Below are 25,396 nucleotides of genomic sequence, written 5' to 3' on the forward strand. Positions count from 1 at the left end.
TATTAAGAAGATAAATAACGTCAGTACCTAGAATCTACTTTTCAAAACCATCGTGTATTATTAGTGAAGTTGATACGGAATATTTATCAACAAGGTATAGGTATTTTCATGCAAGTGAGAGGTTTAGCTAGCTTTAAAACTAGGTTTAATCTACCATTTTCTATATCAGAAAATGCCTGTACCAAGTGAGGAATATGACAGTTGTTATCCATTCGAATGAGTTAGAAAATGTATATTCCATATGCAGGTGAGTTTGGTATATTGATACTAAGGTGGAGGACATTAATAATTTCAGAATTAAGAGCACAGGCTGAAAATCAAAAGGCTATGCACACTCATATATGCCAAAAACTAGGTGACTGTGCCATGACACTGAGACTACTATAACACGTATGTAGGAGTTTCATCATGGCATAAAATGACAACGAAATCGACCGAAAGATAACATGATAAGGATCTGATTATTGTAAATGCGAATGTCCTTTAAATAAACCTCAACTTAAATGTAATTTTTAAAACACTTTTACATTGAATATTTTTTTAAATGGTACCACAAGATGTTTCCAGTTATAAACAACTCCATCATGCTTGGTGAAGAATCCATTGTTTGGCATTGCACAGATATCATGGTTTCCCCAGACTAATTAAAATATATTCCATATAAATATGTTGGACGTGTACTGACAGATTGACATTTTAGTCTTGGAAAACAAAAATATTTATAAGCTTAAGTTATGCTTTGCACCATCTTTCAGTAGCTGGAAGTTCTATTAGGTCTGTATCTTTTTTTTAGTCAGTGTCTGTTCTTAGCACTGATCTTATGTTTTTATGCTTTTTCAACAGATTTGTATAATGTTTTTGTTGAAATGGTACACCATTGTCTAAGGACAGGTGAGGGTTGACCACTCATAAACATAATCAACCCCATATAATGTGCTACTCCTAAGCAAGGAGCCTGTAAACAAATGATTGGTGGCGGTTGTTGTCTGATATAACTGTTTTGATTGCTGTCTTCTATAATTGTAAGAGTCAAAACCAGAACATTATGTTCTTCTTTTGACTCGTTTCAGGGGCCATTATATCTACTACACTGTATGACAAAATAGCCTTGTAATGAGTAGTTTGTGCTTCTTGGATATATTCATTCTCTTTTCATAAAAATATGCCATATAAAAATTAAGTCATGGAAGGTCAATTTTTTTTTAAAGATTATTGAATGAAAGAAAAATTTCTAAACTCAAAATTTTTATTAAGTAACAAGATACATTGTTAATATACATAATTATAGACAAAATATATATTATTCAACATATTCTGGACACCAATGCTATTGGTGTAGACTTTCATGACTAGACATATATAAACTTCAAATAAAGGGTAGTGCAAAGTGCAGCATTGTGTGACAGAAAGACATTTAATATGATGCACAATAAACAATTTTATCTTCAAAATGGGTTTTGATTGTATAATAAAGGAGTAAGTCCAGTAAGGGCCGATTTTGGCCTCAAACAAATGGGGAAACTTTCATTTAAGGTGGAAACAGTCTAAAATTTAACTAAAATGCTAAAACTGTGAAGATTTCAGTAATTTAGCATGACTTAATGATGGTAGTACCCGTTATATGTGCATTGTTTTGTCAAAAACAGCTCATATTTATATAGTAGAAGCATTCTACTTTTCAATAAATAACTAATAGTTTACATTTCAACAATTTTGTAAAACTGCTATAATTTGGGGCAAAAAAAGGGGTCTTACTGGACCTACTCCTTTGAAATAAGAAAAAAAGAGAGAATAATAAGTTTTGCATTCAAGTTGTTTTGCCCATTTCAAGGGCCTTAATATTCATGATTGTAGATTACTCTAATGTAAGATTCAGTCTTTAGAATAAAAATCTCGTAGAAGAGTGTTCAACTATTCCAGCTAACTTGGTATTTCCCTTGATGTGTATTATATTGTTTAAAGGGGTCATATTAGTTCAAAAATTATCAGTTGATAAGTGAGGATATATTCTGCCTAAAAAACATCTTATTACATTCCTTTAATGTGTTACAGTTATAGAGGTCATATTGATAAGTTTTGGCTAAATTGGGTTGCATGTTACCAGAAAGTTTGCAAATCATAAGGACTATTCATACATACATTACATTACTTCAAATTAGGCAGCTGACTTCATAAGAGAATATTTATGCAAGTCCTCTTTATTAAAAAAGATACCCAGCAACCCTTGAAACTTACTGGTGTACTGTTAGACCTCGTCTGTGGATGGGCAAATGATGGCAATGCCTAACACTATTCTTTTTTCAGTTGAATACGAAAATAACTTTAAAACAAGAAAAGTTGTAGAAGACTAATACAAAATCAAATAACATTGTGATAAAAATATATTGCACTGCATGTAAATCTTTTGACTTCATTTATTTCAAGCATAAACAAATAAAATTACATTAAATAAACAAATTAAATGCAATAACTATTGCACTATATAAATATATTTCCCTTTACAAAAGTGAACAACAATATCTACAATGCGTAAGTTTTATAAATATGTTTGAAGTCAAAAGGGATAGTATCTATACAGAATTTTGGCAATTATAAAAAATGAAAGACAATATCCCTTTAACCCTTATTCCTAAAACTATACAGTTTATAACGTAAAAACAAATCACATGGTGTCAAAACTAGAGCATTTTAGCACATGATTATTTTATGTTTGTTTAGACAAAGTCAATTAAACGTAAACGAAATGATTGAAAGTACAACAATTTAATCTATAATCAATAGTATACTCAAATATATCTGAACATGTTATACAAACAGAACACAGTGAAAGGAAAAGATACTGTTTTTTTATTCTTTTAGTGCAAATGTATATTTAATTACCTTAATATCCAATTTTTGGCAATATTGTTAGTCAATACATGTTTTAAGTATCTGCAGTTTAGTAATATCATGTGCATTCAGGAATATGTCATTTTTCCATGGCATTATTGTTATCACTGTCATAGCTATTACAAAATTATAAAAAAAAATAAGAAGTCCATAAATTTACAACAGTATTTGAGTATTGTCAACAAATAGATATTATTATACTGAACAAGACTTTAACATATAAAGACAAAACAAATAAATTTGGTTAAAAAAAAAACCCACTTTAAAACAAATTTTAAATTTCACAAATAATAAAACTAAACATGATATGACCATTATATATTAGTTTGTTAACTCAGGGTTTCTGTAACAGTAAGGATATAACTGGCAAGCTTGACACATTTGAGTATTGTTTCCAGTAAGAAATTTAAACATTTGATAGATACTTTAATAACAACAGCCATTTGTGTAAATGTAAATGTGCCCTTAGTACATGATACAAACCTTCCCCAACACTATAATTATGTTAAGTATATAATAAATAGTATAGAAATAGTTAGTTCTGCAATGCTATGTGAACAGAACGTGAGTTATTGGACAAAATGTGAAAAATGTAAATTTTCCATGAATTAAGTTTGAACCAATTTGCTCTGGAAAATCAATAGGGGAGACTGTTAAACTATATACAGAGACATTTGTCATCAATCAAATTATCCCATTTAAAGTCCAAAAGAACTGTTATAAATTAATAAATGTACATTATAAGAAATGCCCAATATTTTATGAATAACTTAGTATGACTTTCACTATTTGTGTATACAACAACACTTTTGAAATGTCTGTTGACATATGGGATAAAGAACCAATGTGGTATATGCAATTTAGTGTGCTCTACCTTATAATTTGTTTTATCTTGTAGCACAATTGCTAATCACAAAAACTTCAAGTTTCAGATACTGTTTTCACAAGCAATCTTACAAGTATAAACTGGTTATGATCGAATTATGCTGAACTATTCATTAATTCAATTACATTTTTTTGTAAACACATCCACAGAAAATTTTCATTGTATGTAATATTGATTCACTTTAAACATCAAATACCCTATTTTGTACCTACAATTTAGGAAATGAATCTAAAAATGAGCCTCAACTTCTAAAGATTTTTTTTAATGAACTTTTACTGTGTATGTGATTTTTTTTTTAAATTAACTGATTCTGATCATTTAAAAAAAATTGAACCAATGAATTCTCGTCCTTGGAAGTTTGCATCCCAGTCTCCCTTTCACATATTGTTAATTGTCATATAAAAATTAGACATATAAAAGACCTAGTTACAGATACATACACTTAAGGCTCTTTGAATATACAAAGTTTTATTGATGACAGTTGGTAAACAATAATGTTGTTATAGCAAAAAACTACTATTTACATAGCAGAATATAGTGTCAGCAAATATCACTGAAGATAAAAAATATACTATCAACACCTTTGTTTGAAGCATGACACACATTTCATATTAACAGTTGAAATGCTTAGTTAAGAGTTCCATAAGTAAAAGTGGAAAACAAACTGCAGTCTATCATGAAACAGTATCTAAAGTCAATTTTCTTGGAACATTAACTTTAACTTGATCATCATCAAAATAATCGCCTTCATCTTCTGGGTCTATTTCTCCTTCAAACATCTGCTGAAGTAAAACCTCCACCTTCTTACGACCTACAAATATATTTTTGTAAACCAATCAAAACAATAAAAAAAGAAAAATCACTGGACAGAACTGAATTATACACTCTACCTTTGAATATACCAACTGATTATCTTCAGAATACCATAAAAACTATGATTAATCTAAAAAGTTATTTTCCAAATAAAGTATGCAACACAACTTTAATGGACAATATTATTCTTCATTATCAATTCACAACTCCTTTATTTTTAATTCAGAAATGTTCTAACAGGCTTTCTCTTCTGTGGCCTGTTTTTCAACTTTTTGGCCTTCTAATCTTGGAGAAAAAATTGAGGGGACTAAAACCAGTCATAGAATGATAAACAGATAATCGGGATTTCTTCGTATAGATATTGTGAAATATCAGCCGCTCGATACAACGTGTAGCTTTTCAGTTTATGCAAACTTGCCAAAAAAGTTCCCATTGTGGCTCGCAACTGATATTTTACAATATCAATGTGTAGAAAACCTCGATAATCTTTACTTATCAGGCTCTATAAAATTTTAAAAAACATACAAAATCATCTGCTTAGGTTGAAAAATCAATATTCTATCTGCAGAAACATAGCTCTTCAGGTTCTTATCACATTTTTTGTCAATTTGTGGATCATAAGAGATACAGGTTCAAAACTAGTGGCATGCTAACTAGTCTAAAAAAAGTGACTCTTCTCTGCTACATAATAACATTTATTTTTAAATTTGGACAGACAACTCATATCTTTATCTAGATGGCCTTACTTTTCTTTTTCAGATGGAACTTTAACCCAGTTTCTGTTGATAAATCTGGTATACTGTCTGTGTCTGATTCAGCATCATTGTCTAAGGAAGGCTCTGGTAATTGCTCATTGGGAACCAGTTCTGTATCATCCTTCTGTAGCTCCTGGGCATTTGTCTTTCTGGTGCCCCTAAAAGTAGAAACAACATGTAACAGGTATTTCATGATAAAAGAAGCCTTGTGTTATCACTGGTTTAGGTTCAACTATCTTTATTTTGATATAGCAATAAGACTCCTTTCAAACACTTTATCTTTGATTTATCATACATTTGCTCCATATTACATTAATAACTGCAAACAATGAATTATTTAAATCTGGAATAATTTTGAATTCTGTAAAATTGATAAGGAATGTATGATGAAAACTGACCATACTAAAGAGGTATCCCGATGCACTCATGGCTAAGGTTCATGTTTCTTTCACTTATATTTTAGAATGAAATAACTAGCCCATTTAGCCATTTATGAATGGCCTACTTAATTTGGTTAATATTCATCCTACATTTCTTAACAATTTTCCAAAATTCAAAATTATTCGAAATTCAAATAATTCCTTGCTTTCAGTAAAAGATCACGTCTAAGTTTTCACATGCACTGCAAATGTAATTGAATTCATCAGTTATCAAAGTTAAATGAATACCATTTAAGTCTCATTGCTTGCTGTAAAATGAAAGAACCCAGCTGTTTTCCCCATTAAATTAATTTTTATTTCATGACTATACTTACTGTCCAATGCCTAGTCCTAGCTCTTTTATTTTACTTTCTACACAAGATTCCAGTTTTCCAGATTTATCTATAGTATACTCCAAAATGAATGCTTCCAAGATGAATGCAATGAAAATACTACAATGCAAAATACAATTATTGTTCTACTTGACGGGGAAAATTATGTATAACATGAATTCGAATAAGTTTAGATATCAATAAAAGTTTCTTATCACAATTTCAAGAATATTCAGTTATACAGTCATGACTGATTTTTAAAAACTGCAAAAATGTAAAATCAAATTGGTGTGACCATCAAATTAGTATCTAACAGAAGCAGAGATTAATACAAAACAAAAGTGAAATAATCATTAGTGAAATAAAGTAAAAGTTTAACTTACTTGAGAACAATTACAACACAGGTTAAATGAAACATAAAGAAGTAGATTCTAGCAGCCTTACTGGTGACAGCCACAAAACCAGATGCAATCAGTGGCTAATGTTAAGGCTTCAAAAACTATAAAGTGTTAGCAAAAACAGCAGAAACAAAATAGAACATGAAATAATCATAAAGCCAAATAAGCATAGATAGTAGCCTCAAGGATTGATTAAGGAGGGTAAATAAAATACAAACTGCTGCGAAGAAATTTTTTTTTTTTCAAGAAATCTGTGTTTTTAACGGTAATGCTTCCATTTGATGGTAAATCCTGAATCTGCCACTTGATAACATTTTTTTTTCAGAAAAAAACATAAACAACATGGAAGACAAATAGTTGTAAGAGATGATAACAGGATATTACTGTCTAATTTAAGTCTAAAAAGAGGTTTAATAGTTAGGACAGTTCTGAATAAAAGGGGAAAAAGGAAACAAATTGCCTTATTCTCTTCTTGAATATGATCTACAAATCTAGCTTATTTGGCTTAAGAGTGTGTAATGAAAATGGTTTTTGTCCTTGGCAAAATTTATCATAAATGGTCTAAATGTTTAACCAATTTTTTAAAAGAAAATCATAAATTAATTTGTTATATCTTTTAACAAAATATCCCTTTAAGACCTCACATGTTTAGAATTGCCTAGGACATCATTAAAATATTAAAAATCATTACTATACTCAACAATGCTTTTATTGTACAAGCATCTGTCAAAGAATGCTCAACATGAAGAAGATAATTACATGAAGCAAATTCATAACTTCTAAATAAAATAGTGGAATAATTTTATTTTAAATAAGATTATGACTTAGACTTTAATTTCCAAACATTTTTTTGAAATAGAGGCTACTGAAAGTCTGTTTTCCTTAACTATCATCCAATATCCATTATAATGTTGGCAGGCTTCAAAATTGAGTATAGTATGGATACCACACAAATATGCATGAGCAACAGCTTTCGCCAAAAAATCATTTTACAAAAATGAACTTTCCTGTTTAATAGTAGTAATATATCTTCTTGGATAAAGCTATTGCTCATATCTAAATATAAGTGTCAAGATCACAAAATGAGGCTATTTTGGCAGATTTGGTTATTTTGCCCTACTGTAAGAAGGTTGTTAATTGGTAGATTTTCAAGAGTTTTTTTTATTTCAGAATTCAAGAGGCCAAACAAGTATCCTTATCATAAGTTTTGCCTTGCTTTGCACTTTGTTATCACAAAATAAGATGAAAAAAGAAAATTTGGTCTGCTTGATTTAAATATTTTTTTCATTACAGTTTTTTATCTAAATTTCAAAATAGAGTAACACCAAAAATCAGTGCCATGCCTTGGTTACAAGCTTGTAGATGTTAATACTAAATTGTGAGCATAATATTATCTATGGTATAACCAAAAGCATAATTTTAGGTGAGAAAATGAACTTTATCAATCCAACATATATTATTTCTGAAAATTCAACTTTCAAGCAAAGACTTTGCACTTAAATAGTTTTAACCTATAAAGCAGAGTAATATACATTGGGCATACCAAAACTAAAGCAACCTATATGTAATAGCTGAAGATTTTTCTAGCTATAGGATTAAAAAGCCATAGAATTGAGACTGGAAAGGGGGCATGTGTTAAAAACAACAAACCTAAAAAAAGAGCAGAAAACAGCTCAAGGCAACCAACGGGGAATCACAGTGATTAAGACCCACACAAGGAGGCAGGCTTCAGCTGGACCAAAACAAATATGCATTGAAAAAGTAATTTCAAAGAGACATGATACATTGAAGCCATTACATGGCCTAATAATAAAGTTGTATCAATTCCTGACTTAATTGGATCTTGTTATTTGAAAAAGTGCAACAATGAAACGATAAAGTAAAGCATTCAAACTGTCAACCATGGAAATGTTTGAGGATTAAACACAGATTTATGTATTTAACTGGGACTTGATTAAATAATCCACTTCATTTGTGCATTCCAAAAAATAATAAAATCTTTTGTCCATATCATCTTCCATTATCTGTAAAGTAGTTTGATCAACCTAATAAAACAGAAACTTTTCCTGTTTGGTTGTTTTGCCAATGTTAAAATTTCGAAATAAGCAGAAAAAAAAGTGCCTCATATATAATGCCTTAATTTTTAAGGGTTCAGTAAATCATTTTGTATTTCCATTGGTTGACATGTGGTTAGATGACATTAAAATATGCATAAAACAAAGATACAACATAAAATTAAATCACTGAAACTGATTACTGCAGGTTTAGGAATTTTTGCATGCATGTACTCATTATAGATCAATTGCTAAACATTAGACAAAAATGTAATATTAGATATTGTGATTTCAGTTGTAGTTGCTATCAAATGTTGCTGCAAAAACTTTAAAATGCAAGTTTTTATTTTTTGCAAAACCTTTCCTGTTGCAAATTCTTTACAATAAATATTCTCAGAAATTTCTCATTATCCAGTATGTTATTTGTTTATAGTCCTACTTAAACTTTACAAGTTCCTCAAATTTAAAAACATTTCAACTCAAATAATATAAAATTCAAAACATTTCGACTCAAATTACAATAAATGCAAAACATCTCAAAGCAAACTAAATGTAGACAATTTTTGTTTGTAAATCAGTTTCAATGAGAAGCAAAGTGCAAAACAATAATAAATAAAAACAAGAATAACTAGAAAGGATATCATGCCACTGATTGACAACAGTAAGCTCGAACAAAATGACTAGAGACTTGAGGAAATCATTAAAGTTGTTGTTACAGTACTGAAATTTGAAGAAAGCTGTACCATTGAGTTGAGGATTACCACAGAAATGGCTCTCGTCTCCTTCCTCGGTTTCATATCCATAATAATCAAACTTCCCACTAAATATTTCCATCCCAATGATGGCAAAAATATAGTAAAATACCTGTAAGAAATCATATCTATAGTCTAATGTCATTAAGTAGCTTTTTTTTTTTTTACTATCTAACTTTATTAAAAAAAAAACATTTGATAATTTATACAAAGGGATAAGTTATGTTGGGATAAAGTGAGTCCAGAGTGTTTTAGGAATTAAACATATTAAACAAGTACATTTACATATGACAATTGGAATAAATAACATTTCTATCTTCTTGATTTTCATTTAAAATATCCTTGAGAAAAAAAAATGTGCTTAAATTCATATTAACAGCAGATGTAACTGGATGCAGACACAATGCATGATGGACTCAATACAAAATGGGTCTTTGGCACAATAAATTTATGCAAAAAGGGTTTGTTCTTGGGGCATATCCTAATATTAAAGAAGAGGAAATAATATATATGTAATAATAATTTCAAAACAAGATTTTCTTCTATGAAATAAGCTGTATGCCTTGTTTTAGAATTTTTCATGTTTTTAGGGAATAAAAAAGAATATTTCACAGCAATTGTTGCTTTGTATTAGTGAATTATAGATATAATGGTAGATTGTGATTCCTCATATATTGAGCCAATGTATTTTGATTTTATTTCTACTTACAAATATGACACCACCATAGGTAAATATAGATGGTCCAATATTTATAATTGTCTGCAATACAACTTTAAACCTGAAATTTAGAGGGTAATATTATGCAAACTTTCATACAGATACAAAAAAGTTTTAAATTTTAGATGTAACAAGAATCATCAAATTCTGCATTTTGAAGTTAACAGACATATGGATGAACAGATGCAGGGACGCACAGACCAATTACCATATTAGGCATAAAAATAAACTAAGAATTTTCAATAACTGTCTTTAAATGCCTGCACTGCAACAAATTGAAACAACTTCAAATATACAATAAAGGATGGTGTAGAAGAATTGAATTATAATCTAATTGTTTCAGAATATAGTTTTAAGACTTTCTGCTCATACATAAATAAATTCAATACCTCTGTATGCTTCCAAAAATCTTTACCAGTCTGAGAACTCTCAACACCAGCAGTAAATCTAATGTTTTAAATTCTTCTCGTGCTGCAATTAAAATACCATTTTGTCAGCTTTTATTGATATATTTAACAATCATGAAAAAAAAGCTTGATTATTCTTAAACCTCAGAAAAAATATAAGTAATAAATATTCACATGTTGAAAAATATTATTAACAGTATTCATAAATCCACAGTATCTTAGCCACAATAAGTTTATTATAACACTATTTTTCATACTATATGACTGATTTTTCATATACTGACTTTATTGATTTTTTACCAAAATGCATTTTAAGTTACAATAATAAATTTCTAACCTCAAGACTATGTACCAGCAATTTTTGACAAAAGCTTGTTTTCAGTCAAGGTATAAGATAAAACAGATTAAATGTTTACTTTATTTCAGTTTAAGAATGCACTTACATGCCCCCTCTGCAGCCTCTATAGCTGAGGCTATCACAGCTGAAAACACAACCAGAAAGTCAAATCTGAAGAAGAATAATATAAGTTATTCATGAAAATTAATGTTATCATTTTAAGAACATTTCTTTAATATTAATTTTCTCTTGTCTCTGTTTTTTTACACTGTAAAATGTTTATTGTGGGAGGGTAGACTGGTGAAAGTCATATATGAAAGTGCATATATAACGAAAATGTTTTGAAATTAAAAAACAGAAGAAAAGTTGTTTTCAGTGGAATAACAGTCTGATCCATGCGTTTATAAAAATTAATGAAATAGTTTTATTGAAAGATGAATTTTGGACTTACGAGTTCCAAAATCTAACAAAGAATTCTTTTGGTCCAAATGTGTAGAGCTTGAGAAGTATTTCTACAGTAAACATGGCAAGGAAGAACCAATCTGCTTTGTCAACATCAAATCCAATGAACCAGGCATTCACAAATATCAGGAAATCAAAGAAATAACGGAAAGCTCTGTAAAATAAATGTGTTATATGATAGAAATAAAATAATCTTTTTTTATGATTTACCATAAATAATGCTTCTAAGAATATTTTGATTTCAAAGGAATCTATCCTTTGTATTTTACTATTTAGCAATGGCCAATTTAAAATTCAATGACTTTAAAGATCCAAAAATAAGAATATTAGAAAATAATTTTCTTTTCCTGTAGGACAAATTGGATATTGCACAAATTTTATGTTCAGTGAAGGTTAATTCACAATCATGATTTTGTATTTGGTAGATGATTTCGAAATTTCGCATCATAATACACAATTTCAAGTTGATACCATTACAAATTCATGGTAAAATATCTCAATTAAAAACTAAAATATGATATTGAACAGAGGAACAGGTGGACAGAATATTTCACATAATAATGGACTGAAATAACAGACTACTGTACAGCCAAGAAAAATAGAGCTACCATTCTATTGTAAGGGGCATAAAAAACATAAAGATAAACCACAATTAAATAACGACTTACTTATGCCTTACACCTATTTTCAGTCCTCTACTGATCGTTGAGTTGTAAAAAGTTGGAATATATCTCTCTAAAAATGTCATTCTATCAGTTACTTCTGAAAGTTCAAGTTGCAAGAGGTCTGCTAGTTGAAGAAATTCTTTTCTCTCTGAAAAATAAAGAAAATTTCTGACAATTGTTACTCACACATACCTTAATATAGTTTTCAAGATAATAGGGAAAAACTGTAAAAATTGGTAAGTATCTTTATTAAAGAGAAATAACTCCTATGAGAAGTTGGTTGACAATTTCTACTATTTCTAAAATTATTGTAGATCTTTTCTTGTTGATAAATTTGTTATTTCAAGTTTCTCTTTTTTAGTTTTCAAGATAGTAGCTAGTGGCAGATCCAGAACTATTCATAAGCCCGCTGACTGACCTAGAAGGGTTGGGGGGGGGGGGGGGGGGGGGGGGGGGCTCCAGTCATGCATCAGTGATTCCCTATATAATTAACCAAATTTTTCCCACAAAAGGGTGGGGAACTGGGGCCTCCACCTGGATCCGCCTATGGTACCAAAAAATAAAAATATTGGGGAAAAACATTGTTTAAGGGCAATAACTCCTGTATCTAGGTGTATATCAGTCATTACTTACAGGCGGGCAGAAGGTATTTTTCAACATTCTGAACATTTCTGCTCCTGTCAGATTTTCTACTATAATAACAGATTTCAAAAGTGACAAAACTTGCATTCAACCACTAGTTCTATTTTGATCCCTGTTGGTTGGCAGGTGGGGGTCATCGGACACATTTATTAAACTAGATACCCCAAAGATGAGTGTGGCAATGTTTGGTTAAATTGGTCAAGTAGTTTTAGGGTACAAGATTTTTTTAAAATAAACTAAGAAATAAAAAGAGGGAGAAAAGCTCACTTGGCTCTTTGTGCCGGATGAGCTAAAAATGTGAATTTTTATTTTTGACACATATATCCTGTCATAATTTTCAAAATTATAAAAGCATTGCAAAATTTCCTATTTACAATTTTTATAATTTTAGCATATAGGAATTTCTTGATGGTATGGTGTTGTGAACTGTGGAGTAATTGTTAAACCCTTTCATATGGAAATGATCCTTTTGGCACCACATGGCTGAGGGCCAAATTTATCCTTAAAGATACCTTAATTTCTATTTGAAGACAGATACAATGAGTTCTGTCCTACATTAAAATGACTTACCTATTTGATGGTTCATATCTGTATCAAGTATTTTCATCAAGAGGTCTATATGTGCCTGGCTTTTCTTTGGTATTACTTTTTTCAATAGACGGCACCATGTTTGATAAGTAACAACCATCTGATCTCCACCTTTGTCAACCTTCAGAAGTTCAAATGCTTCACCCAATTTCTTTCTTTTTCCATACACAGAGGCTCTTATTTCATTCTAAATAAAGAAAAATATTAAATACTTCCAACACACTGAATTAAATAAACATTAATATGTAACAAAATATAAGTCTCAAAACTAGAAATTTTTATTATATTACCTGATTAACAAGGTTTTAATAAGAATTTAGCTGTCAGAAAAGTTGTTTAAATAATAATAATTAACTTTTATGTATGGCGGATATTCAAGACTAATAACAAAAAGGAAAAAATGAAAAAAAGGCATTTTCAGAAAATATCTGTTAGACTCAGAATGGACTGTTGTTTGTTTTCCTTTCATGGAACTCAAATCTTTGAGTAATTATACTGCTTACAAGAAAGAAAAACATAAAAGAGATACAATTTATCCAAATAAAAAGTAGGTAATGCACATAAATATAGTGCCTGGTGATGACTCATAGACTGACTTGTTCAGTCCTATATTACATATGAGAGTAAATGAAAGACACTCACCTTCAAGTTATTCCTGTAGTTGTAGTAAATTGCAGCTAAAATTATGCTCATGAATATGTATAAACAAATAATGATGTAAATGATGAAGAAAAACGCAAACCAGTTACTCTCGTCGTAGGCTGGCATCCTGAAAAAAAAATGATTTAAAACTGAAATCAGTTTTTCTTTTTTTAAATAAGCAATATTTAAGCTAGTAAACAAACACAGTCCTAATTTCATGAAAGTTATAGAGATCACCCCTAGTTTTTGGTGGGGTTCATGTTGTTTATTCTTTAGTTTTCTATGTTGTGTCATGTGTACTATTGTTTGTCTGTTTGTCTCTTTCATTTTTAGCCATGGCGTTGTCAGTTTATTTTCGTTTTATGAGTTTGACTGTCCCTTTGGTATCTGTCGTCCCTCTTTTATACTAATGGTTACTATTTTAATGTACAAACACTTATTCTGTTATAGAAATAATATTTTTTGTCTTTTAAACAAATCACTCGAGCCTGATGTTGATCAATCTTTTATAAAATTTCACTCAGAAACCACTATAGCTCTATTCTTACTTTATCTGAATTTTCCTGATAGGATTTATCCATTTAAATCTTAAATATACCTCAACAGTTTTACATGTAAATGCAATTCATTGATTACTCTCCCATGTGTGTAAATGCAAAGGCTACCCCTAAACAAAAGTGGACTGTATCAGATGATGTGAGGGACAGACTTGATTCTTTAGAGGTACCAGGTTTACCCAAATAACACACCATTTTCTTCAGGAAATGCCTGTTCCATTTATTCCTTTGATTTTGTCATGTTTTTATGGACCTCCCTCTTTTGAATTGATACCTTGGAGTTCTGTATTCTTGTTATATTTTTTTGTTATGATAAAAACAGAAATAAAAGCAATATTTGTTTGAAATGATGAAACTTAAGATTGTTTCAACTCCTGCATCTTCTGGCAATACACCAAGTACTAGTACTCAAAATTCAAATTATGATAAAGCCAATCATAGTGCAGGCATGGCAAGTGTTTTGAATTTCTTAATATGTTTAAAATTCTTACATGACATCAGGGTTATTGGCAGTTGTAACTAAAACATAAAGGTCCCATATGCTATCAAAAAATTCTTTAAAATAAGGTCTTCCATCTGGATATGTGAGGTTACTAAAACAATAATATATACATTAATTTTATAAAAATAAAAAATAAAAAACAAATATATTCATGTTACTAAATATAATTTGTGATAAACTTTTGTATGCTAATTTTATTCGTTTAATGACATGTTTTGCATTGATATGTGTGAACTTAATTTCAAAACTACAATCTTGGAAATTGCTGCTAAGAATTATGATACAGTGTGATTATTGTTTGTTTGTTTGTTGGAATTTAATGATATTTAAGCACATCAATAAAATTTCAAGATAATCATTTTTATATGTGGATAAACACCAAAAATCCTAAGGTTAACCCACAACTTTATCACTTTCAAAAAGATCAAGTGCATTTATTTTTGTTAATGCAAGCCACTGAACTAAAATCCTTATCATTATAGATGTGCTAGCCAAAGTGATCTGTATAGGTAGATCTGAACTACCTACAGAAACATCAATGAAACAACTTTTTTTTTTAATGCGAATTGAATATTTATCTTTCAAAGCTGATGGCATTCAAGGAAATTTATTAAAAATGCCACTGCTTATTTTCATTTTGCCATATAAGTGGTTTCTGAAGCCAAATCAACAACCAGTAGCACCATTTCCACTGTATATAACTTAACCATATGTGTGTTTGTGTGTATTTTAAACTCTTAATGTACGTATATTTTAAACTTCTAATGTATGTGTATGAATAATTGAACTTGTGTTATAGCTGAACAAAAAATTTCGTTTATTGATCTAATAATTTATATGCAGGCACACAGACATTTCAGCTTTAAACGTTTGTGAAGTCTTACATTGTCTTACCGTTTATTGAATAATTTCAAAGCCAGTAATGCAAACAGAGCAATACTTAGAAAAAATAGAACTAAGATATTGAGTATTTCAGGAACAGTTCTTCTTATATTACGAAATGCTCTTCTTATCTGTAATAAAAAAAACAGTAGATTTTTTTTTATCTATTGTGCTACCACATAAAAATATATTTTTTCTAAATTTTTTTTTCAACTCAAACTCTATAAGAATTTTAAAGATATGAAAATATAATGAATAATCTCTTCAATATGGTGCATTATACACCAAGTTCTCTCTTAACATGAAAAAATGCATTTACACTTTTTTACTTTAAAAAAAAAAAAAGAATATCTATTCTCAGTGGATTTTCATTGTTAATTTGTACCCTGAAGTTAATTCCCCTTGTACTGTTATTCAAGTACATTAATCATTACAAACATTTCGATCAAAAATTTTAAATAACTGAATTTTCAAACTAGTCTTTACCGTCCAAACAAACTATACAATTTGGATTTTTTCTGAAAAATAACATGTATATTTTAATTCATATTAAACTAACTTAAAACTACTATTATTAAACCAATATATAAACCTGAATTGATGAAAAAATATAAAAATTGGTAAAGGTCTATTTGATTGAAAAAACTCAATTTGAATAAATACAAACACCAAGTTACCTGCTTTCCATCTGAGAAGTTGATGATAAACAGTGGACGAAGTGGTCTGGACCATCTTATAGGGTTTGTATCATGTGCCACATTATCCCAAATTAGGAAACATATCATGTCCAAAAATGTTAGCTGAAAAACACAAGATGAGATAATGTTACTCTTTTGAAAAGATAATACAATACAATCTATAGAGATCTGTGATCTGTTAAAATTTAATTAACATGTTTTCAATTTCTTGCAACTGAGGTTCTTTTCTGGAATGCTCAAATAAAAAATTTAAAAGCCAAGTATTTATATATAAGTAAGAAGTTACATGCATTGTTTTTATTCAAGGGAGGCTTCCAGTTTTTCTCAGTTGACTTTATATAAGTAATTGAAATCTATTTTTTACAAAAATTAGCCTCCTGTTATGATAAATGATTTGCTATTTGCCTAAACCAATCATTCTACAAACAATTATTTATTCTTAGATACCTGAAACACTTCTAAATAAACATGATTTTTTTTTTAAAATGCATAGGCTCTGTGTTGAAGGCTGTACATTGACCTATAATGGTTTACTTTTATAAATTGTTATTTGGATGGAGAGTTGTCTCATTGGCATTCATACCACATCTTCCTATATCTATATGTTTGCAACACTTAAGAATTGAATGCTTCTTTTTGTAACTTCATTGGGGTGTAAAAGCGTTGACAGAAGTACATTTTGTATGAAGCTTCATTCTAAAAATGTGCGCACGGTCAACGCTTTTACAACCCTATGAAGTTACAAAGAAGCATTCAATACTTATAATTACAATCATGCAAACATGATTTTATCAAGTTTCTATTTAATTTACCTGTGCACTTTATTGTGGGACTTAGTGCCATCATGAATGATAAATTTTATTGTGTGATGAAGTTGCTTAAGGAATAACGTGAGATGCGCAGTTAGCCAATCAGAATAACGTATTATAATGAAACATACATCTTATCTAATGTTATTATTACACTTACAACAATAATGGCTAAAATCAATATATTTTTAGTATCCCGCCAAAATATTCTTGGTATACTGAAATACACTGCATGACAGAATCTAAACAGGAAGAAGAGTAGACAAAGAACTTCTACACTCATTGTTGCCTGAAATAAATAAGAATAAAATAGAATGTAGTTAAAATTATAATAAATTACAATATAAAAGAAGAATGTGTCCATGAGACACAGATGTCCCTACTTTTAAATGTGCAAGTCAATAAAAGGACATAACTTGAGAACATTAGAAATGATGCCACTCAAGATCCAATTTTATCTGTGTTTGGTGGTAATTAGCATTGTGTATAAGTTTTATAACATTTGATTGAAGCAATATCTACAAGCAGATGGATTGAACAGGAACATGGACGGACAGACAGGCTAATTGACAGGGTGATTCTATACCCCAACAAAACATTAAATATATAAAATTAAACTCACCCCAATTGGCCAAAGCATGTCAGGATTTGCAGGCTTTTCAAACATAGCTAAGGCAAGATCTATGGCAATAAACAGATATAACAACCATCTTAATACCCAAGAATGGTACAAATTATAAAACCTGTAAAAAAGAAAATTATGTGTTTTTGTAACAAGTAAATTTCGACTAAATATTATTGAACCCCACATTATACAATTACATTTTTAATGATAATGAGGTTCATGCAAGGATTACTTTACCAAGAAACAATACATTTATCAAGTCAAAAGGGTCTGATAAGTTTAATTTTTTCATTATTCAAATAGCCATTATATCCACAAAGAAAGTCATTAATTTTATTTAGAAACAATTTTCTTTAAATATTATTTCATAACACTAGTAATTGATAAAGCTACGAACGAACGAAACATTGGAACTGTATATTCAGTGCACAAGGTTATGTGAGGTTAACTTTACATAGTTCATGACTTTTAATAAATCAGATACAAGGACCTGATATTATAAGCACAAGAATGTTCTATATTGTGTGTGTTAATAAACCTTGTACTTATCTTACCAAAAATAACATAAACTTTTTTATGAGACACACATTTTCTTCTGGGTTTTAATTTTATAAATTTGCATATTGACATGTATTACCAATTCAATCAAAACACAGCAGTGAGCACACAAATTAAAATATCTGAATATTTATTTCTCATACTGGATACTAAAAAGTTTGATTTCAACAAAAACAAAGAAGAATGAATCATTCTAAATTCAAAGAAAATAATCAAACTTTGAATAATCAAACAAATAAATCTATTAGACATGATAATACTGTTAAAACAATTTTAAAACAAAACAATTTACAAATATAAACTGTACAATATTCAATCTTTGAAAACAAACAAAAATAAACATTTTAATATTTTCTTTTCTTTTCAAAATTGAATATGAGCTACATTATTTGTAATCTATTTTGTATCAAATTGTGTTTTTTTTTATGTATTAATGTACTTCAATATATTCACAATAATAAGATGTGTTCAATTTTTCCATATGATGTTGTCAATGTAGTTTTTATGTATTAATTGTATACGATTATAAGTTTTATCTATATTGAAATATACTTACTTTACGTAGTTAGCTTCTGTTTTATACTGAAAGTTTCTACCAGATTTGGCGTCTATTACTAATGTTGTGGCCAGTACCAAATCCTGGAAAATCAACAGTACAAGTCTATATCATTCAGTGTATGCATGCTTTTTGTATTGAGAGTAAGCTTCTAAAGTATTCTTTGCAATAACATGCAATTGTGTCTTGAAAATTAAAATTAAAATTTTCAATTCATGTAAGTATTATTTTCTAAAATAACTTATAGAATACAACCTTTGTTTTAAGTTGCCCCTAAACAACAAGAATATAGAGGTCAGTCAAGTGTTGAAATGGGCCAAATGAAGCAGTCTTAAATTTGTTATTTATATTTAAACGAGTTAATTATTGTCTTTTGAAATTCAAATGTTTTCATTTTGATGATAAATACCACTTACTTTCCACAATGTACCTGATGTATGTTGTAAAATCTGTGTAAACTCATCTCATGAACTTATATATTTGCTTAGTGCCTGCCCCAATTCAGAACTATGACAGCCTAAAGCTAACTATTTCACTGATGACCAGTTAAAGATATTCCTGGTAGAAACTAGTATATAATATGGACTTTCTTTTCAAAACATTACTTCAATTTTGGCCAATTTTTCTGGCATGTGTTTTTTATAAGTTTTATTTGGTTTTTTTTCCCATTGTGCTCTTCTCATTGCTCAAATTTTAATTCTAATTCTTTCTGGAAATAATAGCTTGGATCTAAATTGTTACAAAAACTGTATACTTTTTACTGATATATATTGAAAATATGTTTATATGGCTAATGGGTTGTGAGAATCTAAAAGTTCTAAAACACCTATGTAATTTAATAATCAGTCTCTGGACTGAGAGGGATAAGTTGATAAAAAATGTAAATGATGCCAATTTGCTGACCCAGTGAATCATTCATAGACCAAATTTAAATTTTACATCACTAATGGTATACATAAACAGTTGAATAACATTTTTACATGTTGAATATATGCATATACCATTGTATACAAATATCTGCGGTTTTAATTTCGCTTTTGTGTTTATTTTCTTTGTTCTATATTTTGTCATTTGTATATCATTAAGAATTAATAATGATCATTGTAATAAATTGTTTGTAATTATACTGCTCTTTAAGGGCGTCCTTGATTGACAATAAAAATATTGTATTGTATTGTATTGTATATTTGAGTCTAAATTTGCCTAGAGTCCATGATCTGTGTAGCTCTTGCATAAAAGTTAATCAGAATGATGTTGATGGAATTTTAATTGAGAATTTTTTTAGCAGTAGATGATGGCTTGACTCATCTCATATGGAACAGAACTAAATGTTATGTGCTTCCATTTGTTCAATCTAAATAGTAAATGTCTGTATTCCTTTTTGTTTTATTTTGTATTTGAAATTAAATTTCAAACATGTGTTATATACATGTAGGATGTGCAATTTTTAAGTACAATCATTTCAACTAAAGTGGATTTACTTTACAATGTTTACCTATTGGAAATTGGTTTATCTGTAACTGTTTTTCAAAGAAGGTGCAAGCTTTCTTGAGAGTAGACATTTTTATATATATCAAGGATTTGTATAGCATATCGTTGTTATAATAATCATGCAATGACAATAGAAAACAGACAAATAGCAGTCTGCAAACCAAAGAGCTCAATCAACACATACAATACTTGACTGAGCAACACAAAGCTCATCAATATCTGGGTTGGACAAAGGTGTTCTTTTGATGTTAAGCAGTACCTGCTCCGCTATTGATACCTATCGTGTTGATCATTTGATGACAAAAAAGGATTATTTTTATCTTAATATACAGAATACCTCTTCTTTTAATTGTTGATCTATGCTACTCTGTGATCTGAGGGATTCTTTTGAATGTGCTCTCACAATAGGTGATGGCAATTCCAAGGTATCTTTAACTTTTGGCCCATTTTGAACTACAGGACCATTCTTTTGAGTGTCAGTAATTTGATGATTGTTACTTTGCTGTTGCTGAACTTCACAATCCTTTGCAGCTGAGGCATTTCCCCCAGACAGTTCAATAACCACTTGTGTTGTTGATTGTGGTTCTGCCATTTCACATTTTAATTTCTAGATGCATCATATGCAGACCTATCCTCGACAGATCTATATTTTTATACGAAATGAATGGTTCATTTTCATTTCAGAGCTACATATGAATAGGTTAATTATGATATATTGCTGATAACAAAGCACAATGTTAGTCTGTGACTTGGAAGGTCCCAGATTCCAATATTATTCTAGCAGACATCAATTTGGGGGCGTATTTTTTATAAATCCGATATCGTTCCGAAATTTAGTTTATCTGGTAAAGTTAAATACCATTTCCGAGGATTTATCAATCTCCCATACAGACAGAGTTATCGTCCTTTCCTCCTCAATCTAACCAACAACTTTCTTTCTTTTATATGCATGTGCTGTACATATTTTTAATGTGTTTACAAATTTTAATACGACATTAAGGGTATATACTCCATTCGGAGGTGCTCCTACTTAAAGGAGGCTAATACACAGAAGAAGAAGTATGGGAGATTGAGGATTTATATTTTCTAATGATTAAAAAACTGAGAGCAGGGGATTCATTATTTTTATATAATTGTTTAATTTATATTTAATCATGATTAACAAATTAATTTCCTTCATGATAAAACCGCGCAACTTGTTAACGTATATTTGTAGGTCCGTTGTACTTCCTTTTTACGGATTATTACTTTTCCGCATTAGTTTTGTGATTTCCAACTGGCACCGGGAAGAAAATCGTAAATAAAAATGAGCGAAAAACTTACAACTAGTATGATGAGTATAGGAATATTAACAGGTAGACACATCCTTGATTTCCCCTCAACAAAATCGATTTTATGTTACACGACTCACTGATTCTAATCACAAGGGTTGGCTGATAGTTGTCATTGTTGGTTGCTTAACGTCCAGTGGCAAATATTTCATGCAATTTAGAAGAACAAATTAGAAATAAAAACAAAAGGTAGATCCTGTCATCTCATCCAGGTTGAAGGTTGGGTGACATTTGAATTGCCACTCTACGAGGAAGAGGGTGGTAAACATATAAAAGGGTTATTTTCATGCAAGGTTTTTTACCTTTTCATGTTTCAACGTTTCTCGTTTTCTCATGTTTCATTTCATGTGCCTGCTTCATGTTTCAGTTTTTTTTTTCTGCGTTTTGTGTCAGTACTCAATTTCTCATGCTTGTCCCACATTTGATTAAAAAGTAAACCAGGGCCTTATTCAAAGTCAGCTGGGATATTGTTTTAAGTTTCGAATTAATTAAGGCACTGTCTACGGTTACATGGAAATGTAACAATAATAATACAATTATTGTTACCTTGGAGACTAATTGCCAGAATACATGCTTGGGCTAGGATCCGATAAATTTTGAATGTTTCAATAATATTTTAGTCTACGGTTACATTGCGTTATCGTTACATATTAATTATGCACTTTAATGTACATGTACGTTAGATTTAATAAACTTAAACCTTATAGTTTTGATTCTCAAAAAGTAAAATTAAAAAAATACTGAACTCTGAATTTTTTCACCTGTAAGAACAAATAACGATCACATAATATCTGGACTCGGAAAATGAAAGCATCAATTCCACCAATTCCAAACATTTCAGCAAATGATAATATTACTGAATTGCCTTCACAATATAATATAAAAATCTCAAGATTAATTTTTTTTTTTCCATATGAATTATGACAGACATTGAAAGTTTCTTTAAAGGGAAACTTCGCAAAAAAATCAAAAATTGATATTATGTTTATTCTGTATAAAAATGCTCAAATTTATAGATATCAAAGTTTTATTCTGCTAGATAAGAGATCACCATCGATTTTAAATTTAGAGTATCAATTCTCAACGGTCGGCCATTTTGTTACCTTGTCCGATTTGCAGTCACGATATGTCTAAGGACCAGAACTACAGTAACCCGATGTAGTCGTAATTGCGTGTCGATATCTCGTCAATCGTACGGTTGTTTTATCCGACTAGTTAACTTGATACGGAAAATTTTCTTCTTTTTTTTTAATAACCATGATCTGTTATTTTTAGACTGATAATATAGGAATTAGTGAAAAAGTCAAAATTTCAAATCATATATAAGTCATCCGTGAAACTTGAATTGTTTTCGGTAATCTAATTAGTTCATAATTCTTTTATGTAATAAACTTTATTCAAATAAATTAGGATCTTCGCTCCACTGATCACCCGCATGGCTAAAGGTATTACTCCCAAAGGTATTGTAGGGGGTGCGAGGTGACACGTCCAGGTATTCAAGCGATTTCCTGTCGAGTTTGCAAATTCATGCATCGTTTCACTTCTTAGTGTACTGATAAGTGTACACGGCCGATAACTTATAACTTTCCGTTTTGAACTATTAGGTGTATAATATACATCTCTATCTTGCGTGTCCGAAAGTGATATAATATATAGTGATTACTAAACATATACGCTTGTTTACGAATAACATTTCTGGTTAAAAGAAAATTATTTATAAAAATATAAATAAAACAAAAAAAAACCAAACAGATCTGATGAAATAAAAATCTATATACGAATTTTTTCCAAGGGTATTTGGTAAAATGTAATATATACTCGTTTGTCAATGGTGAAGGACAGATTGGAACATACCAGAAATATTGATTTAAAAAAAGGTACGCACTTGTCGACCATTCGTATATACGCCTGGATAATAAGTTACGGAACTATAGCTCATAGAACATAAGAAAGAAACATACATTTTGCGTAAATTGGGGGTAAAAGTTTTGTAAAATGACAAGTCCACGTATGCCAACAGAAAGTAATCATCAAATATCGATAGACTATTGGATACCCAACGAAGAAGAAGAAGAAGAAGAGATTTAAATACAGGTCGATATATAACTTTTCTGGCTCATCGAAGTTAAGGACATTTATATATCAATTAGATTGTTCTCGAAAAAAGGAAGAAATTCGTCTTCGTCACAATTGTTCCGAAATGCATGTAATATATACGCCACTGGAAGTACACTAATACCGAGGGATGTGAATATTTTCCAGGAAAACTATAGAGTATCAAAGTTTCAATTCAATTTCGGGATTTATTTTCTCTCTAGATATTCAATGACAGCAATTTAAAGAAACTGCTTGTCCGCTTTAGTGGTATTCTTGCCAGTTGAAACAGACTTATAATTACATTAAAAAATAGGGAAAGATGACATAAAATTCGTTGTCTTTTTTTATACATCGTTGGTCAAATAGCAAAAGTATTATATATAGTTACGGTGTGAGACGAAGAGTATTTTAAGAAGGACATATTCCCGATTATGTATAAATTTTGTCGATGTTTTTCACACTTGAAAAGCATATCTGTTCGTAATTTGTAGATATCATTCCAATTAGATCCTTTAATTTCCTGTCAATTTTTTAAAACTTTTTTTTTAAATATCTGAAGTCTTCATGTGTTGTCAGATTTTAAATATTTTGATGAGCACATTAATTCCTCAATAGGCAATTAAAGATCATTTCGGATGGACTAAAATATATAATTGCAATTGTTAATGATCTGTTTGAAATATTTAAGGCTGCCTATCCTAATTTGAAATAGTACAAATTTTAGTTCATAAACTCGTGTTTAGAAGGCTATTTTTATTTATAAATTCTTCAATTAAAATAATTCAGTGTTTGATCGTCACTAAAGTAATCAAAAGTCATAATTCATTAAAAGTGATCTTATGCAAAAATATGAAAATATACAACAGCTATCCAGTTATTGTGCGATCTTATTATTCCCGTTAATTAATTTTAATTATTTTTTTTTACATTCATGTGTCTGAAATTTTGTAGGACTCCCGTTTACAATTATGTTGTTCACACCTGAAATGCCAGTGAACCGTGACGCCTAGATTTCATTGAATGAGGATCAAAGGATTAGAATTACATAATGCTAATCTTTTAATTACCATGAGTTAACCTACGCATTCAACATTCTTTAGGTGTCACAAAACAATACACATTTTATTTCCACCGTACAAGCCAGTGAAAACGTTTGCTGTAATGAAGCAAAAACGTCAGAATACAAACATGTATTTTTAATACACTATTGATCATGTCAATTTCATATGTTTGTTTAAAGTATTTGTAGAAAATAAATCATAAAAATGTTCTATTGTATGAATGAATTTTATTATTAAAATTCGTTTTGAAATATCCACACGATCTAATTTTAAAAGTTGCATGGCTATCACTTATTTTTCGTTGGTTAATAGCTACACCAAGAGTCGTCGATGCGCTTTAAATCGCGTAATTAGATTGTTAACGAACAAGACTTGAATGAGATATTTTCACTCCCGGCATGCATCAAAGACTTAAACTACGTCACATAAGTCAGGAAGTTTCAAGAAATAAAATTAATAATTCCCAATTT

The 25,396-nt window shown here is 29.7% G+C and overlaps 2 protein-coding genes across 5 annotated transcripts in view; one reads left to right on the top strand and one right to left on the bottom strand.

The window, feature by feature from the left end:
* Positions 1 to 1,228: 1,228 nt before the first annotated feature.
* On the bottom strand, positions 1,229 to 21,265 carry LOC139517027 (two pore calcium channel protein 1-like). The gene is made up of 19 exons (XM_071307569.1): positions 20,775 to 21,265; positions 18,947 to 19,029; positions 17,830 to 17,950; positions 17,368 to 17,496; positions 16,378 to 16,500; positions 15,713 to 15,831; positions 14,808 to 14,909; positions 13,760 to 13,886; positions 13,100 to 13,304; positions 11,891 to 12,035; positions 11,212 to 11,376; positions 10,867 to 10,931; positions 10,406 to 10,487; positions 10,008 to 10,077; positions 9,188 to 9,410; positions 6,478 to 6,568; positions 6,098 to 6,214; positions 5,335 to 5,501; positions 1,229 to 4,586 (listed from the first exon to the last, which is right to left on the bottom strand). Exons 1-19 carry the CDS (start codon positions 21,027 to 21,029, stop codon positions 4,450 to 4,452), a joined length of 2,526 nt encoding a protein of 841 aa, XP_071163670.1. The 5' UTR covers positions 21,030 to 21,265; the 3' UTR covers positions 1,229 to 4,449.
* A 415-nt stretch (positions 21,266 to 21,680) lies between these two features.
* LOC139517031 (gephyrin-like) overlaps positions 21,681 to 25,396 on the top strand; it is a 124,047-nt gene continuing 120,331 nt past the window's right edge. For all 4 annotated transcript variants that reach the window (XM_071307619.1, XM_071307620.1, XM_071307618.1 and 1 more), the window contains exon 1: positions 21,681 to 21,792. In XM_071307619.1, the coding sequence (XP_071163720.1) occupies positions 21,744 to 21,792 (49 nt within the window). In that variant the 5' untranslated portion in view covers positions 21,681 to 21,743. The remainder of the gene's footprint in view (positions 21,793 to 25,396) is intronic.

This window comes from Mytilus edulis, chromosome 3 (genome assembly GCF_963676685.1).
Source record: "Mytilus edulis chromosome 3, xbMytEdul2.2, whole genome shotgun sequence".
NCBI lineage: Eukaryota > Metazoa > Mollusca > Bivalvia > Mytilida > Mytilidae > Mytilus > Mytilus edulis.

What these genes read in the sequence shown, in the direction of transcription:
- LOC139517027 (XM_071307569.1), bottom strand. Translation starts at nt 21,029, where the DNA reads ATGGCAGAACCACAATCAACAACACAAGTGGTTATTGAACTGTCTGGG. An exon ending in ACTTCTCAGATGGAAAGCAG is followed by an intron (nt 15,832 to 16,377) that starts GTAACTTGGTGT and finishes TTTTTATTACAG; the next exon opens with ATAAGAAGAGCATTTCGTAA. An exon ending in TTGAAATTATTCAATAAACG is followed by an intron (nt 14,910 to 15,712) that starts GTAAGACAATGT and finishes TTATTGTTTTAG; the next exon opens with TAACCTCACATATCCAGATG.